The 18,740-nt window shown below is 53.2% G+C and overlaps 1 protein-coding gene across 5 annotated transcripts in view; it reads left to right on the plus strand.

Annotated features, from left to right (window-relative positions):
* Positions 1–18,740, plus strand: part of Zmiz1 (zinc finger, MIZ-type containing 1) — a 181,657-nt gene that overhangs the window by 77,401 nt on the left and 85,516 nt on the right. For all 5 annotated transcript variants that reach the window (XM_013025649.1, XM_013025654.1, XM_013025653.1 and 2 more), the window contains 2 exons: positions 4,156–4,269; positions 11,414–11,519. In XM_013025649.1, coding sequence (XP_012881103.1) covers positions 4,156–4,269; positions 11,414–11,519 — 220 coding nt within the window. The remainder of the gene's footprint in view (positions 1–4,155; positions 4,270–11,413; positions 11,520–18,740) is intronic.

Raw genomic sequence — 18,740 nt, forward strand, 5'->3', positions numbered from 1 at the left:
CCCTGATAAAATACCTTCTTACCTCCTCTGTGAGATGGGCATCTTCATGAATTCCTGATGATCAGGGAGTGTTAGAGTGCCCACTGCCTTCCCTGACTGGCTCCAGACGCACAGGGCCCTGCACGGGGGCCCTCAGGATGTTACTCTGGGCCCTTCAGACCTTCCCAATCCCCTCATTCCTCTGCCCCCAGCCCAGCCTCCCATCCCCCCATCCCTGGTTCCAGCCATTTCAGGCATCCCATTCCCCAAACGCTCCCTGGCCTATCTTCTCTGCCATCAACTACTTCTACCATGTCTCAGCTTTGAGGGGTTCAGAGAACCAGGGTTCCCTCTCAACACGATGGCCCTTCATTGCTCCCATCATCGGGCTCCACAGCCCTTCTGAACTAGGGTGCCCTGGGGAACATTGTGGACCCCTACCGGAGCCCAGAGGTTTTCTGGGCATCCAGAAGCCACATCAGTCCTACTTTGAGCAAGACATGGCATTGGGGCTCCCACCAGGCTGCATTTTGTCATCTCCAAGTCTGCAAAGTCCAGCTAGCTAGTTAGAGCCCAGCCCAGGGCGAGGCCTGAGTATTGTAGATGGGTGCTTGGGAAGGGTGGACCACCACAGGGACAGATGGGATGGGTGGGTGGGAAGGAGAGAGGATGGGTAGAGATGATGGATGGATGGATGGATGGATGGATGGATGGATGGATGGATGGATGGATGTGTAGGTGGCTGGAGAGATTGACTTCTGGGTGAATGAGTATATTAAGAGAAGAATGAATGGATGGAAGAGGGCTGGAGAAAGGAGTGAATGGATGAATGGCTGGGTGGACAGGTGGAGAGATGGATGGATGCCTTGATTCACTTTGAATGAATGGATGGATAGACGCGTGGGTAATTTGATTCACAGAGTGGCTGGTGGGCCACTGTATTGGTAAGAGGCTGAATCTGTCCCTGGATAGCCGGCCCTGGTCTGGGTGTGGCTGTGCTTTGTCCTTACAGACTCAGCAGACATGAGACATCATCCAAACTCTCTGAGGAGTTGTGTGGATGAGCAAGGCTGGCCAGTGAGGCACAGGGTATTAGTGTTTAGTACCAGCTAAGCCTCTGATTCCATTGTGTGCCCATTCTATTCCATCCTAGGCTGGTCACGCTCACCCTGGCCCGGCCTCAGCCCCTCTCTGTGGCACTAGGGTCCCTTGTGAAGTGACAAGGCTAGCTGAAGTGATGTCCTTTGGACAATTGACTGACCATCCACCACTTCCTGTGGGCTCTACCTTGGGCCAATCCTGGGTGAACAGGAGTCTTGACCTTAAAGTAGCTCATAAGGAAACAAGAATCCACACTGAGCTATGTGCTCATGTTTGTAATCCCAGCTGCTCAGGAGATGGAGATCTGAAGATCACAGTTCAAAGCCAGCCTGGGCAGGAAAGTCCATGAGACTCTGATCTCCAATAAACCAGCAAAAAAGCCAGAAATAGAGCTGTGGCTCTAGTGGTGCTAGCCTTGAGCACAGAAGCTTAGGAATAGGGCCCAGGCCCTGAGTTCAAGCCCCAGAACACACACATACACACACACACGCAATCTGTGGTGAGACCCTTGCAGGGGGCTCACCTGGGACAATGGGGTTTCTCACAAATACTCTTCCTCACCTTGGCAGTAGCCCTGCAAACTGTCATCACTCATCTTTACAGATGAGGATGTTGAAGCACATGCTGGGCCCAGCCGTGACCACAGACGCTGGGCTCCTATGCAACAACCAGCCCGGAGAGTGCCTGCTGCGAGCTCCACCCATGAGCTGCACCCACCACGACCCAGCTGTCTGGGCTGAGGGCCACACTCATGCACCCCGCGAGGCTTAAAGGGGTGGAGGGTGCTGTGACCACTCCTGTGCCATCAAGCAGGGAGCAGCTAAAGGGAAGCCAGGGGCTGCTGACCCTGCTAATTGGGTGTGACATCGTGTAAATAAACGGAACAACTCGGTTAGCAGGGCAGAGAGCTGCCTGGCGGGAATGAGCTGACACTGTGTAACAGCTTTCCCCGAGGAGCCTACATGCCACTCGGGGCTGTGTGGAGAAGAGCGTAGACCCGGGACCACCCTCCAGAAGAGCAGGGCTCAGCATGCGGAGGTCCCTCTTGGCTCCTGCAAGTAAAGGGACAATGGCTTTCAGAGAGCTGGCCTGAGTGCCAACCTGCAGCTGTGCCATGAGGAAGCCAGAGTCTGAGCCAGGTGCAGCTCCACATGAGAGTGGTCTGCTGTGTCAGGCGCCCCACCAGGGCTGCCCGGGCCTCTTCTCATCTCATATCACCCAGCCCCATCCCAAAGGCTTGGTGGTGTTCTGCAAACCGTCTTTCTCCTTCTTTCTCTTCTCTTCTGCTATATCTATGGAGGGATTTCTCCCTCTCTCCCTCCTGTTTATCTTTTGATTTGTTTGTTTGTTTTTAGTGCTGGTTCCGGGTTTGAACTCAGACCCTCAGGCTCTTATTGGCTTTGTTTTTCTTTTTCCTTTTCCTTTTTTTTTTTTTTGGTGCTGGTCCTGGGGCTTGAACTCAAGGCCTGGACACTGTCCCTGAGCCTTTTATTGCTCAAGGCTAGGGCTCTATTACTTGAGCCACAGTACCACTTCCAGCTATTTTGGTGGTTAATTGGAGGTAAGAGTCTCACAGACCTTCCTGTGAGAACGGTGCTCCTCAAATCCCAGCTTCCTGAGTAGCTAGGGTTACAGGTGTGAGCCCCCTGGTGCCTGGCCCACCAGGCTTTTTGGCTCAAGGCTGGTACTCTACACTTGAGCCATAGCTCCACTTCCTCTCCTATTTTTACTTTTTTTTTGGGGGGGGGGGGTTGGTCATGGGGCCTGAACTCTGGGCCTTGGCACTGTCCCTCAGCTCTTTAACTCAAGGCGAGCACTCTACCACTTGAGCCACAGTGCCACTTGCAGCTTTTTCTGCTTATGTGGTGCTGAGGAATCGAACCCAGGGCCTCATGCATGCAAGGCAAGCACTCTACCACTGAGCCACCTTCCCAGCCCTTCCTCTCCTATTTTTAAACCTTGCTTTACATTAACTATATGGTAGCAACAGTCATGGCACCCCAGGGGCAAGAAATAACTTCATACTGCCACCGCATGGTCTGCTGTGCCCCCATTTTACAAACGGGGCTATGGAGGCTTCAGGAAGTGAGGGCTGTTAGAAGATGCAGGAAGAGGATGACCCCAGGAATCCTGCCCCATGGCGGCTAGCTCCATGCTCCCCAGCTTTGCATCTTACAGCAGGAGCCTGCCATTCTTAACAGTTCTTCACAGAACTGTTTACAGTTCTTTACAAAAGCTCAAGCCCCTGGGGTGGGCAACAAGGGACCCCTTTGGGGCAGCTTCCATTTGTCATCCATTGCAGCACCGAGGGAACAAGGACCCAGACACTGTCACCATCCTGCAGCTGGGCAGCTGGCTTAAAGTCCTCCACCGGGACACCTTGTGTGCCACAGCCACCCCTGGGCCAGAGTCTCATCCCAGAATCTGGCTAGGCCTGGAGCCTGGCCCATGGCACCCGATCAAGTCTTTTCCTCTCCGTGTCTCATTGTCATGTCCAAAGGGCCTGGGAAGCCAAGGGTACAGTTTTATAGCTCATGCATGACCTCTCAACATGGGGACCCACGATTCTGACTCTAAATGGAGGCAAACCCCTTTCTCCTGCCTTCACCAAGGGAGATAGAGCCTGACACTCCCAAGCCGCACACACCAGTCACAGCACAACCATAATGAGCCCAATTTGCTTGGCGAGCTTGCTCTGAAGACAGAACAGAGGGGTGAGAGTGGTGTTGATCCGGAAGAAGTCTCCAAGGCTAGCCTATCCTGGATTAAGGAGCGCCAGCTCCAAGGGTGGGGACCCCTGTAGGGGCCACCTCCACCACAACTCCCAGAATCAGAGGCCCTGACTTATGAGCCCTTGACTTTCATCCATCACAGGTTTCCCTGTCCTTGCGAGGGGGTAGCTTCTGGCCTCCATCCTGCTGGGGTAGGGGAAGCTCCGTGCTCAGAGGCAGGTGTGTAGAGCGGGGCTGAGAGAGTGCCTGGGCCCTGGCCTGTCCTCCCCTGGCTGGACCTGGGGTCTTCCTCGCTCAGCCTCCATCCTGGAGCCTCACACCACCTCCTTCTCTCTACCCACAGCACTTACAGAATCCTGCCAACTTCCACAATGCCGCCACGGAGCTGCTGGACTGGTGCGGAGACCCGCGGGCCTTCCAGCGGCCCTTCGAGCAGAGTCTGATGGGCTGCCTTACCGTGAGTGCAAACCTCCTACTGCACTTGCCACCCCAGGGGGAGGACGGGGGAGGAAGAGGGGGGTGCAGGCCTGTCCTTGTGTCCAGGAGGCACCAGATAATGGGAGTGAGAGCTGGAAGGCACTGAGCTGGAAGGGTGGTTCTGCTGTGCTGTGTACGCTTTCTGCCAGGGTCTCATGAGGAGATTCTGTGGGTTCTCTACACTTGAGAGAGACAGGTGCACTTTGAGGGGGGGTCAGTGTGTTCTTATAAGGAAAACAAGGAGACTTTTGAAGGATTCTCAGCCTTCCTTTTCACCAGACATTCATTCTTTCACTTGTTGAACATTTATTGAGCTCTTTTTTATTGCCATTCATCCATTCACCCATCCATCTATATCCATCCATCCACTCACCCATCCATTCATCCACCCACCCATACATTCATTTATTCATTCATTCATCCACTCACCCATTCATTCATCCATCTGTCATCCATTCCATCCACCATCTACCTTCTATCTGTATCCATCCATCTACTCACCCATCCATTCATCCACACATACATACATACATACACACATACATACATACATACATACACACATACATACATACACTCACCCATCCATCTATTCATCTACTCTCCCATTCATTCACCCATCTATCCTCCAGTCCATCCACCCTCCATCCATTCATCCATCTACTCACTCATCCATCTATATCTGTCCATGTATCCATCCATATTCAACCATCCATCCATCCACTCGTCCATCCACATCTAGCCATCCATATCCATTCATCTATCCATCCACTCACCCATCCATCATCCATCCATCCTCCTATCCATCATCCATTCATCCACCATTCATCCATCCATCACCATCATCTATCCTTCTGAAGCATTTATTGAGCGTCTATTACATCCACCTGTCTAGCCAAATAAACACTATCAATGCCTGATTTATCATGTGTGACTTCTGCCAAGGCTTTCCCAAGTGGAATGGCCAGTGTGTAGAAGTGACTGAGAAAATCACCGATGAGGAGAGCCACCCGGAGAAGGGAGTCCCCAGCTGTCTACAAGGTAGAGCTAGTTAAGAAAGCCACTCTTCCATAAGCTGAAGGGCGCCAGGCAGCTGGGGACAGAGAGAGCAACCCCAAGCTCGCAGAACAACATGTGTACATGCACAGATGGCCAGGGAGCCCAGAGAGTGAGCACAGGCTCTTGGATACACACTAGACAGAGGCCTGGCCCAGACAGAAGTCAAGGCATGGCTTGCCAGGCTGAGGAGAACCGCGTGCAAGCTTCTGGCAGCTTGTGGTGTCTGCAGCCAAGTGGCCTGCATTCCTAAGCATTGAGGGCACCCTCGAGGAGGCCCTGAGTCAGCGTTGAAGGGTGCGTGGGTGATGGCTTCCTGGGAGATGGGCTGTCTCAGGTGTGCAGAGAATGGGGCTGGGTGCTGTCCTGGGGCCCTGCATGGGTCTAAAGAGCTCCAGGTAGCAAGGGAGACAGGAGACGAGTTTGGTCCCATCTTGGAAGAGGAGAAATGATGGCTTGGGCAGTCACTACAGAGTCCTCATTGTGAGCGAGGCCGAGCTACAAACATGGTGCATGTGGTGTCTAGAATCCACGTGGAGAGCTCCATCCTGTCACCTGTCCATTCTAAGGCCTATCCCTGACTGTGCCATGGCCACCCAGCCTCAGAAAGAGGCCTGGATTCCATGTGAGGCCTGACTGCCTCCACAGCGGGAACTCTAGGCCATGGGGCCGCCTGATAGGGAGGCAGCTCAGAGCCTCCCAGGATGCCTCTGTCTGTCAGAAGCCCACACCATCTGGCTTCCTGTAGGCCACCTGCACTGCCCAGCCTTCCTCTTCTCAGCCCTGGGCCTCCCCTCCCCATCCCCCAGCTGCTTTAATCCTCTTTGTGGGGATCGTGGTTCTGCCTAAGCTCAGGGACATGGACAGATGTTGCCAATGTCCCCTCGCTCTCACCCCAGCTACAGGGTAAGGAGGAGGTCTTGTTAGCACACTGCCCCAAGACTGACCCTGTGGAGGACATGGGACTGAACTGGACAAAGGCCTTGGCCAGACTGGATAGATCAGTAACCAGCCTCACCTCAGATTTGTTGTTCATTCATGGGCCAGCACAATGGCCATGCTGATCTACTCAGGAAGGACACTGATCCCAGAATCCATGCAGAAGAGCAAAGACACCTCAGAGCCCTGGGAAGACAGGCAGCATGCAATTCAGGCCACCTCCCTGGGAGGATGAAAGGCTTTTCTAATCCGAAGCAACTACGTGTAAAGGCCTTGGGGTTTGGATCTAGCAGAACAGCACATGGCAAGGGTTCGCAAGGTCCAGCGAGAGGAGCCTGCTCTTAGCTGCAGAGGGGCAGTTGGAAGGTAGTGTGGAGGAGCTATGAAGGGCTTCCAGGAGGAAGGAAGACCTCCAGGGAGTCTCGAAGATCCAGTGCCTGCCCCCAGCCCTCCAGCCTGCCACTCAGCAGAGGGAGGCTTTGCCCCCACCGGGTCATGACAGCAAAGGCAGAGACCCCTATCCGTAGACTCGGGAGTGCTGGCCACAGGGATTGTCTGGCACGGCAAGGAGGCGTTGGGAAGTCGCCCAGAGCGCCCACACTGTGCCCTCATGGATGGAGCGTGCGTGCTTGGGCTCTCCCCATTCTGAGTGCAGCTCCGGCTTCCCGGTCACTACCATCGTGGGGTGACCTCTGGAAGCTAGTTCCAGATTCCTCTGGATCCATCCGGCTTACTCCAAGGATGTAAATTAAAACCCATTTAGCCTTGGGCAGCACATGGACAAAGTTTGGCCACCGATGTCTGAGCAGCTCAGGCTCAATTCCAGAAAGTGGCTCTGGGCCTGACCACTAGAGCGTGGGACCTCCCTAGCCACCCCCTGCTCCCCGTCCTCCCTGGAGGCAGAGCACACTTAGCAGTATGCCCAGGGAGCAGCAAAATGCCTCTAGTGGCCAGAGCCCAGGACAGAAGAGCCAGGAGGCACTCGGCAGCTCTCACCAAGCTGCAGAAGGCACCCCCAAGGCCTCAGTGTGCACCCCCTTTCATCCTCGAACTCACTGCCTACTGCTTTGGCCTGTTGTCCCAGCAATGGAGAAGGCATTTGGTACCCATTCCACCGATGAAGAAACTGAGGCCCACAGAGGTTAAATCACTTGAGTGAGGTGAGGCTAACTTGCCAGTGGCAGAAGCAGACTACTGTCTCCTGCCTGATTTTAAAGCAACAGCAAATACCTGCCCTTACCCCAGCCCTGTGTATCAATCAAAGCAGGTAATAAAGCCTCTACCCTGAGTGGTGGACAGTGTAGCCATGGAGACAGAACCAGGACATGAAAATAGCCAGACCCACTTGTGCACCCCGGAGATGAGTTTTAAGGCACGGAGTGATTTGCCTTAGGTTGCAGAGGATGGGAAGGAGCAGGATTCAAAGACAGCCCAGCAGGCCTCCCACCTCCCTTACTACCTGGAGGATGTCAGAGAGGCATGCAGAGTCCAGGTCCCTTGCTGCCCCTTCTCTAGAACAAGCTAGCTCTTGTAGGGAGTGGGCAGCCCATGGCCTCCAGGGGCAAGAAAGTGCTGGTCAATGAGATCATCTGACATCTAGCCTCTGGATGTCAGTTTCTCTCTGTGGCACTGAGACTGGAAGCCAGACTCTCCCTGCCTGGTAGAGGGCAGCCTCAGGCACACCAAGTCCCAGTGGCCAGCAGAGGGCAGCCGCCACCTCCAGTCCTCTATTGAGGACGGGTGCTGGGGGCCCATGGGAAGTTCCCAGAGAGTCCCAAGTGCTGTGCTCACCAGGTGGACTTTTGAAATCACAGCTTCTCAGCTAGGCCCAATCCCCTCCTTCGCCCCCCTCACCCCAGAGCCACTTGGACCCCAAAGACCCGGGACTTCCCTGGGTGTCTTTAGCTTTAGCCAGAGAAAGCCAGGGGCTGTAACATATTCTAGGGTCATAGGGTTTAGTGTGGTTCGCTCTGTCACACCTGGGCTGGGTGATGTGGAGCAAGACCTCACCCTCTTGGGCCTCAGTGACAAAATGACACTCTACTCCCCAGCCTGTCTGTACTCACAGCAGCATGCACTCAGCCCTGAGTCCCTGTACTCACAGCAGCATGCACTCAGCCCTGAGTCCCTGTTGCTCAATAAAACCAGAGCAACAGGATTGGCAAGTGCTGGCTAAATATGGGGACCTTTGCCTCCCTGCCCCAACCCAGGCCCTGCAGGTGGGGAGCTAGGGCCTTAACCCTTTGGAGGCTAGAAAAGAATCTCTGCTTTTTTGTTTTGTTTTTGTCTTTCATTGCACTTTGGCTTGGTTTGGTTTGGTGCTGGTATTGGGGCTTGGAACACAGGGCCTGGCTGTCTCCCTTGGCTTTTTTATTCAAGGCTAATGTTCTACCACTTGAGCCACAGTTCTTCTTCAGGCTTTTTGCTGGTTAATTTGAGATGGGAATGTCTCTGATTTGTCCGTGATGGGGATCCTCCTGAGTAGCCAGGATTACAGGTGTGAGCCACAGTGCTCCGCTGGACTGCCGCCACCTGTGTTCTGGCCCTGTCACTGACTGCCAAGCTTGGTTTCTAACTCATCCTTGTTTGGTCCTCTGGAAATGAGATGAGAAGCCCCCTGATGGAAGCTAGGCATTCTGTGCTGTGTTGTCTGAGCCTTAGCAAGCCCAAAGCTCAGAACTTTCCAGGCTCTCCAGATGCCTGACTACAAACTTGAAAAACGAGTTAGGAACCTGAGTTTTCCTGCAGGGAGACTGACGGTGAGGGTGCCCCACCCTGGGGTGACCTACACACTCTTGGGACAGAGACAGAGACGGAGAGCACCTGTGGGACAGATGACAGGGCAGCCCTGAGCCTCTGATCTGAGGCTTGTTTGCAGAAGGCTAAACAAACACCCTCTATGCCCGTGACCAAGGCCCTCTTCTTCCCAGCCCAGTATGGACACAAGCCCAGCTGGGGGTATTCCCAGGAGAGAGGGCCCTGGGGTCCAGTCAGTTCTTCTAGGCACTGCTGGACCTGTGTCTCTCTGTGTTAAGTGAGAAGTGGCCCACAAGTACAGCTTCTCTCTTCAGTCCTCAAACGCCTGTAGCTGAAAAATAGAAACCAGATCAGAGTGAAGCGTTACTGGCTCATGCCTTGTAACCCTAGATGCTCAGGAGGCTGAGATCTGAAGATCGAGGCCCAAAGTCAGACCAGGCAGGAAAGTCTGATGAGACTCTTATCTCCAATTAGTATCTGTCTGTCTGTCTGTCTGTCTCTGTCGGTCTTTCTCTCTCTCACTCACTCTCTCTCTCACATACACACACAAACACAAACACACATATTAAACAAACAAAATAAAAGCGCTACAAAGCTGGGCACTAGTGGCTCACACCTGTAATCCTAGCTTCTCAGGAGGCTGAAATCTGAGGGTCTTGATTCAATTCCATGAGACTCTTATCTCTAATGAACTACCAGAAAGCTGCAAGTGGGGGTGTGGCTCAAGTGGTAAAGCACCAGCCTTCAAGGAAAAAGCACTGGTATAGATAAAGAGAGAGAGAGAATCAGATGGGGATGCAGCATAGATAGATAGATAGATGATAGAGAGATAGAATCAGAGAGGGAGGGGCTATTCTGGAAGATCCAGGGAACAGGTCCAAGCCCATGCCAGCCTGCACACAGCTCTGGAGAGAGCCCCGTGTCTCTGGCCAGGATGGCATCCACTTGAGGATGCCCCCCCGCCCCCGCCAAAACAGAGCTGCCACATCTGGGAGCACTTCTCCCAGTCAGCCATGGCCACCCCAGCTGTTTTCCATAGCGACTCCATTTTCAAGGGTTCCTCCTTCTTAATAAGGATACCTCATTTGGCTGTTGCTAACGAGGGAGGCGGGCAGAAGGGAATTGCTCGGCCAGTCATGGGATGCCTGGGAAGGGTGGGGACAGGGTGAAGCCAGATGGGTTAGAGCCTCTGGAACCTTATGTGGGGCCCTGGAGCGCCCTGGTTGTACTGCTTCCTCCACAGGGAGATGAACAGCCCTCCCATTCTCTCTCAACACAGGTATGACCTGGAGCTCCAATTCACAGTCATTCTAAGGCTCAATGCTAGAGGCAAACTCAGGCTGAACTTCAGAGTCCTCCATTCAGGCCAGGAAGGCCTTGGGGGGTGTTGGCCTGGCCAGGGAGCACTACCCATGCACTATAGCTCTGCCCTGGAGACCAGGGCAAGGCATGTGCTGAGCCACTCTGTGTGTGTGTGTGTGTGTGTGTGTGTGTGTGTGTGTGCGTGTGTGCGTGTACGTGCATGCATGTGTGTCTGTGTGTGTGTATACTTATGTGCTGGTCCATCTGAGTGTTCTCCTTTGGCTTTTTCACTCAAGACTAGCACTCTGCTACTTGAGCCACAGCTCCACTCTTGGCTTTTTGGTGGTTAATTGGAGATCAGAGTCTCATGGAAGCTGGGCACGGGTGGCTCACACCTGTAATCCTAGCTATTCAGGAAGCTGAGATCTGAGGATCAAAGCCAGCCTGGGCAAGAAACGCTAGGAGACTCCAATTAAACACCCCCAAAAAAGCCAGAAATGGAGCTGTGGCTCAAGTGGTAGAGCATTAGCCTTGAGCAAAGAAGCTCAGAGACAGTGCTTAGGCCCTGAATTCAAGCCCCAGGACTTACACACACGCACACACACACACACACACACACACATACACACACACAGTCTCATGGGCTTTTCTGCCTGGGCTGGCTTCAAACCACCATCTTAGCCTCCTGAGTAGCTAGGATTCTAGATGGGAGCCACAGGTGTCCGGCTGTCCTGAGCTTGTGGGGTACAGGTATGAATACAGGAAGACAGGCAGAGCCAGAGCCCCCAGTCCTCAGGGAAAGCAGGCCACTTCCCCACCATGAGATGGGAGCTCAGTGGTGGGCAGGTAGGGGGAACACGGAGGAGGCACCCATGAGGAGTAGGAGCCTGGCTAAGACCATCCAATAACAGGATGCCACCACATCTCCAGGTGACAGCTAGGGGACCAGGCATGGGAAAGTCCCAGCTCTCCGTGAGCCTCACATGTGAAATGGGTCTGTCTCCCCACTCTGGGCTTGGGGTTTTGTGGGGACAGTGACTGACCCCTGCCCTTCCTCTCCCTACTGGCAGGTGGTCAGTCGGGTAGCGGCCCAGCAAGGGTTTGACCTGGACCTTGGTTACAGACTGCTGGCTGTGTGTGCTGCAAACCGGGACAAGTTCACTCCCAAGTCCGCTGGTAAGTGTTGCTCCTTGGCTCATATCCTGTGAAGTGGGGAAGGGGGAAACTAACCTCCGGCTGTTGCCATGCTGCGCCTTGGTTTGCCCAGGTATGAGGCAGGCCTCCCTGAAGCATCTCAGCCCTGTGGAGCCACAATGGGGGAGGGCCTTTCCCAGCAGGCACTTGCCCCAGGGTTGTCGTAGGGCTGTGGGGATCCCCAGGCAGGCTGCTTTCCCCAGGAGAGGCACTGTGCTAAAGGCAGACTCCTTTGGTTACCCTCTAGTGTGAGCATTGGATCCATTCTCAGAAAACTGAGGCTCAGAGAAACAGAAAAGACTACTTGGATCACACAGCCTGGTTAACCCAGATCATGCAGATACCTGCAGAATCACCATGAACCACTTCCTTACACTCCTCCGTGTTCATTCACTCATTCATCCACTCACTCATCCAAAACTCCACTTATTTAAAACACACACACACACACACACACACACACACAACTAAATGATGTGGCAGCTCAATATTTGTGATCCTAGCTACTCAGAAGGCTGAGATTTGAGGATTGCAATTCTAAGCCAGCCAGGGAAGAAAAGTCCAAAAGACTCTGAACTCCAATTAACAACCAAAAAGCCGGAAATAGTACTGTGACCTTGAGCAGCAAAAGCCAAGCAAGAGGCGGAAACCCTGAGTCCAAGGCCCAGTACTAGCACCCATGCATGCTCATGGACACACACACACACACACACACACACACACAGAGGTACATTCTTAAAAGCCTGCTGTGCACACTGTGACCGTGTCACAGATGGGCCCAGCTAAACCACAGTTTCTAAGCCTACCACTGGAGGCTTTAAGCTCACTAAAGATACGGTTTATCTGGTACAGCATCTCACTACTATAGTCCCAGCCAGTTGCAAGTCTAAGACAGGCATATTATTTTTTAGTCCAGCCTAGGCAATAGATTGAACCCATCTCAAAAATAAAACAAAAAATAAAGTCGTAGTTTTATGCTTGCCACTGTCCTCTCTGAGGCAGCAGATATGTGTAAGCGTTAAGCCAGGCAGACCTGTGACAGTCTCACGGTCATTTGTGAAGCATGCAGTCTTTGGGTCTCAACTCCTCTGGATGGCAGGGGGTGATAATGTGACTTGTCTTGCTCAGATCGTGTAAGTTTATAAACATGTGATGTGATGTGTGAACTCTATGTCTGGGTTTTGTTACCATTCGCTATTGATTCAGAATAAGGCATGATAAAAAAATGAGAGTATTTTATAATTATCAAAAAAGCAGAATGACAGTGGCTCATGGCCTATAATCCTAGCTACTCAGGAGACTGAGATCTGAGGATCGTGTTTCAAAGCCAGCTTGGACAGGAAAGTCCACGAGACTCTTATCTCCAATTAACCACCAGAAAACCAGAAGTGGCACGGTGGCCACTAGCTTTGAGTGAAAGAGCTCAGGGACAGCACCCAGGCCCTGAGTTGAAGCCCCACGGTCGATAAAAACAAAAAAGAACGAAAAATAAGTAATCAAAACAGACATTTTCCTGTGATTTGCTAGCCAGTTCTCTGGAGCATATCTAGAAACAGCCTTTGTGAAAATATTTGAAAGGCCTCTCAGGAAGCATTTCCATACATGGGCTCGAAGGCAGTGAGAACTGCTTTCACATATGCCTCCTGTCCACACAAGCCTCACTGTAGATGGTACCTTGCTTCTAGAAAGCTGTGTGATGCCCTCACACGCCATTTCTGCTGATATCGGCAGTATTCACAAGAAGTCAGTATAACTTAGAAGCTATTAGAAACCCAGACTTAGCCAGGAAATACTTCACTCACACCAGCTATGCAGATGAGGACGGTGCTCAGTCCCCCAGGTGAACAAGCCAGGGCCCTGTCCCATGAAATCTACCTTCTTGTGGAAAGGGTTCAGCAAGCTTTTTCTGTGAAGGGTCGGAGAAAGGTCTACTTTAGGCCCTATGGATTGGAGGGGAGCAGTCATGGGCCATCTGTAAAAGGGTGAGTGTGGCTGATGCCAACAATGTTTTATTAATTTATGTTTATGTGGCACCAAGGAATCAAACCCAGGTCCTCGTGCATGCAAGGCAAGCACTCTACCACTAAACCACATTCCCTGCCACTAATAAAGTGTTATTTGTGAAAATAAGTGATAGCTTATGCAGACCATTGATCAAATGATTAGGGGATATGGTAGAAGTGTGCATGCAAAGGGGGGAGGGAGGAGGAGAGGGGAGTTAAATCTGTATGCTCGAGTTGTGCTAATTGCCATGAAGGAAAAGCTGAGACTTGGGGGCCTCATACTGTGCTAGAATCTAGATGGACTCCCCTAAAACTGAGGAAGAATTGAACAGGTAAAGAAATAGTGGATGAACTCCTTTTCTGGTGAAGAGAGCAACCTGTGCAAATGCCCTGGGATAGGAGAGGAGCATCGCTTGGTGTTTGAATCAAGACAAAGGAGGTTGTTCTGGAACCCAGAGGCAAGGAACTGTGTGCTTAGTCATCAGTAGCTGAACCTGCAGCGCCCAACTTGAAAGTTGTAACCTTTATCCTAAGGCTAATGAGGATATGTTCAAAACTGTCCATATATGAAAACTATTCCTGCTATCAGAAACCTGATTGCAAGGGTGGCTGCAGGGGCCATTTGGCCAATCGCTGGGGAAGATTGGGTGCCTGATGATGCTGAATCAGGGAAACAAGAGTGGAGTGGAGAGACAGGAAAAGTATATTAAGAGGCATAACGGAATTTGTAGTGGAACATTTGTCTGGTTCCGTCTCTAGCACAGTAATCAATCGGTCAATCCATCAATCAATCAATCATTAGGCAAAACCAAGACAGGGAATTCCTAACCAGAGAGGAAGAAGAAAAGAAGGCTGTTCTGGAAATTCCTGCTACTTCTTGGTGGAGGGTGTGTTAAGCCCTTTGACTACCAGTGCATGCTGGGTGCTCTCCTGTGTTTTGCTGTAGTTCTTGCATCATGAGACAGATATTACCTAAGGATGAGGGCAGTGGAGCCCAATGTGGGCCTGTGGCCAGCCATAAATGACAGACCTACAACTTGAACATTATCATAGGTGACTCCAAAGCTTATCAGGGTTGTAAACTGGGAGACCACTGTTCACCACTGTGTCTTTCCACATGGCCCTGTGCCTTTCCAAGTACCATTTCCAGTGTCGCCGCTTCTCTTGAAACAAGGTTTATTCTTTCTTTCCTGTCTTCACCCTCAGCTGAGCACAGCTATTTAGTTGACAGAGCCCCTTACCATGCACTGTCCACACACAAGGCTTGTTAGGCCCTGGGGGTGAGTTCTCAGGGTACCCATTTTTTTCAGCTGCAAACACTGAGATGCAGCGTGCCTGTGGCTTAGCATCCCTAGAGGTCCCTTGACTGGACTCAAACCTGGGTCATCCTTGGTTCACCTTTCACAGGGCACAGTCTGGGGAGGGGGCCCTCAGCAGCAGCTTCTAGCTAGCAGACGTAGGAAGGGCTTGGGTGCAGGCTGGCCAGGGAGAGGGCTGGTGGGCACAGGGAAGCAAAGCAGTGATATCAGTTTCAGGAGCTCCTGGCTCCGTGGGTGGGTATGCATGACCTGGGGTGACCCTGCCCTGGAGAGGCTGCAGGTGTCAGTTTCCCCCCATCCTTCCCAGGAGGTCTCTGCATCCTAAACAGTGCCTGCAGCCAGTGGCTGCCTCTTCTCCCTCCTGTCTTCCCATCTGTCTGGGCTCCACTCTGTCTGGCAGTTGTCCCTGTCCTTCCTCCCTGAGGGGCGCTGGTGTCTGGTTGTCTGGCCATTCCTTCCTTGCCACTCTTATCCGTGTCTAGCTTGTCTTTCTGCATTTCTGTCTTTCTGCGTTGCTCCCTGTGCAAGTGTGCATGTGGCTGGAATCTGTGCAAGGGTGTGTGTATGTGTGCGTGTGTGTGTGTCTGTTTGTCTGTTTCGGGGGGGGCAGGGACAGGGTTGAGAGCATCTGTCTATATGTGCATGCCTAATGCATTTGGCTGTGCATTGAGGGGTGTATGTGTGTGTAGCTGTGTATGTCTGTGTACGGTGTGGGGAGGGGTGCGTGTGTGCACGTGTGCATGGCTGCGTCTGTGGGCGCTGCTCACCGCCCCTCTCCCTGTCTGTCTCTTCTGTCAGGAGGCCAGGCTGGGCCCCCGAGGAGGATGAGATCATGCCGTGCAGAGAGGTTCATTGTCAGGAGAGCTGGCGGAGAGCCGGGCTGTGCGCAGAGCATCGGTGGCTATGAGCAGGCGCACGGGCCCTCAGGGTAGCGTGTGTGTGTGTGTAGCGTGTGTGTGTGTGTGTGTGTGTGTGTGTGTGTGTGATAGAGACAGAGAGTGTGGAGTGTGAACACAGCCCAGACGCTGCAGCGAGCCGCCCAGGCAGGCATCTCCACGTGGGGCCCTCTTATACCCAGCCCCCAGCTCTTTGTTCTGGTGCAGCCGTCAGCCTCTGCGCGTCCACAGAACAGGAGCCTGCGCGTGCACACCAGATGCATCCTCAGCCCGCCACTCCTGGGGGCCAGCTGCATACCCTCTCCTGCGTCATGCAGAAGGTCACCTGCCCACCCCCACTCCCAGCACCTTGCCACCCCCCTGGCTCTCTTCTGAGGCGGTGGCATGCCCACCCATCCCCACCCCCACCATGTGCCAGCCATCAGCAACTTGGAAGAAACATCAGCCTCCTGAACATAGAGTGGTCCATCCTGTTGGCTACGTGGATGCCACGCACCAGACAGGCGTTCTCTCCAAGGTCTCCAAGAGCCCTCTGCATGTCTCTGTGAGGTGTCCATGCTTGAATAAATCCATGTCACCTCAGCTGACCCCCACCCCCTGAGCAGCCAGTATGCATTGAAATAAATAGAAGTGGAAATGTCTGAGTCCGGGAACCAGAGCACACGACCACCCCCAAGCCACAGCAAGACCCAGGACAGAACCCAGACAGGGCCTGGGGTGCCCCTGCCTTTCCTAGCACCCTGCGTTTCCCCCCTGAAGCAGTGAGGACTGCGGACTCTCATCCAGGTGCTGCTGTCTGTCGGCTGTAGGAATGTGCTTGCCTGGGAGGTGTGGGAGGCCCCAGGATGTCCTGGGGCTGTCTGAGAAAGGCCTCAGCAGGTGCTTAGAGTAGGAACTTGGGACCTCTGGAGAGTGGCCGGGCAGGAAGAGGCCTGGTTCCTTAGGGACAGGTGGAGGATATTTGTGGATCACTGCATACAAGTGGGCTACCATGGTCTGTGGCCTGCAAGTATCTCAGCTAGGAATTAAGACAATATATAACGGCTCTCCACCTTTGCTGTTTGCAAGGCCACACCCATTGGAAATGCCTGGCTTTCTTTGAAGAGGACTGACTATGGATCTGATCACTAACCCCTGAGACAAGGGCCATGCCCATCCCCTCCCTCCCTGCTGTCTTATACCACAGCTGAGGACAGGTGTGTGGCTGACCCTCTGCTCAGAGCTCACCATTACATCCTAACACAGAAGCCTGGGCCCCAGGGACCAGCTTTAGGTCCCCACATACCTGCTTGTTCTGGTCTTCCCTCCATGTACCCACAGAGATGAAAGATGTCAGCAGCAGATCACAGGAGGGTCTGTGACATACTTTGGGCCCTCAGCCAGCCTGGAGATAAAGAATCTGGGACCCTCCACTCCCTTCCCTTCCTGTCTGTGTCTGTGGCCCCTAAAACAGGGCCTAGGAAGAGGTTGGGTTGTTCCCTGGCTTTCCTAGTCACAGGGGGCTTTGAGCAGAGCCCATGCAGCAGCCTCAGGCTCAGAGAAAGACTCCAATACCAGAGCGCCAGTGTAAACATCTTACCTTTACCAAAGAGGGATGGAGAGAAGACAAAGGCACCAGAGGCCAACGGGTCATTTCTGCCTCTCCTACCTACAAATCTTTAAGCAGGGAAGAGCAGTCATGAGCCATTGTGAATGCCAACCCTTCTTGCTCCCACCTGACCAAATTGGGGGAGACCTGCTGTGATGGGGGAGGGGGAGCAGGTAGGCATTCCTGATCTGTCTTATTTGCTCCCATCTCCACCCTCATGCTTCCCAATAGCCACTTTCCATCTTCCAGCCCAACCCTCCCTGCACCCCCACCCCCAATTCATAGCCACCTTCCGGTTGGCCAGGAGGACAAATGTTCTCATTCAGGGACACCCTGCCAGAGCTGTCTCTCTAAAGACAAAGCTGTGCGCATCTCTGCGTGAAAAACGGCTTGCGGCCGCCCGGCAAGCAGGGCGGGATTGGTGGGTGCAAATTGCTGGGGATTTGTTAGCAGCTGCCAGCTTCCCCCAGAGACAGCAGGCAGGCAAGGCCTTGCCCTTGAAACACAGCCACCCAGCTGGCCGGGGCACCTTTCCAAGGCCAGGAACGACTCCGTCCTGGACACCTACTCTGTCTTATATCCAAGCTCAGCAGAACAAGAATGTGGAGGAGGACTCTCTCGTTCTGCTCAGTCACCTGCACCCCATGGCCAGCCAGGCACCCCAGGGAAGACTCTGGATTTCATCACCAGCCTCCTGGGGAAATGAATGGTGGTCAGATCTGTGCAGTGGACCAAACGTGTTCATGGGCATGCCTCTTGCCATTATGGCTGTGCGAGAGCTCTTGCTCTCATTAGCACACCCAGTTTCAGAGGAGGAAACTGAGGCTCAGAGAGGGAAAGATGGGGCTAGGTCTGGTGCTGGAAGCAGGACTAGCCCCCCAGAAGAATCTGTTCTGGAGCTCAGGGAGTTGCTATTTGCCTTCTGAGTAACCAGGAGTATGTGGAGGGAGGTCTGACCTTGGGCAGTGGCCCTCGTTCCTCCTCCTCCCCCAGCTCCCTGAGGAATGTGGCCTGGGACCTGGTGGCCTTGCTCTGGTCTTGGAGAAAAGGCACAGTGGGAGGAAATCTCTGCACTTGGCGTTCCCAGGCTGAGAAGGGAGGGAGGCAGGGTGACTGGATGATCCCTAGGGTTCCCGTGCACAGTGTGGCGGGAGGAGGGAGGCAGAGTTGTGGCAGAAGTGAGGAGAGAGGGCAGATGGGGAACAGTTCCTAGCCTTTCCATTCCGTGGCTACTGCATGCATTTTTTTTTTAATTTTTTATTGTAAAGATACTATACAGAGGGTTACAGTTACATGAGTGAGGTAATGAATACACTTCCTCTTGAACATTGTTAGCCCCTCCATTGTTTTCCCCCTACCATCCCCTCCCTCCCTCCCTTCCCCGAAGTTCTTTTTTT

This window comes from Dipodomys ordii, unplaced genomic scaffold (assembly GCF_000151885.1).
Source record: "Dipodomys ordii isolate 6190 unplaced genomic scaffold, Dord_2.0 Scaffold86, whole genome shotgun sequence".
NCBI classification, from domain to species: Eukaryota; Metazoa; Chordata; class Mammalia; order Rodentia; family Heteromyidae; genus Dipodomys; species Dipodomys ordii.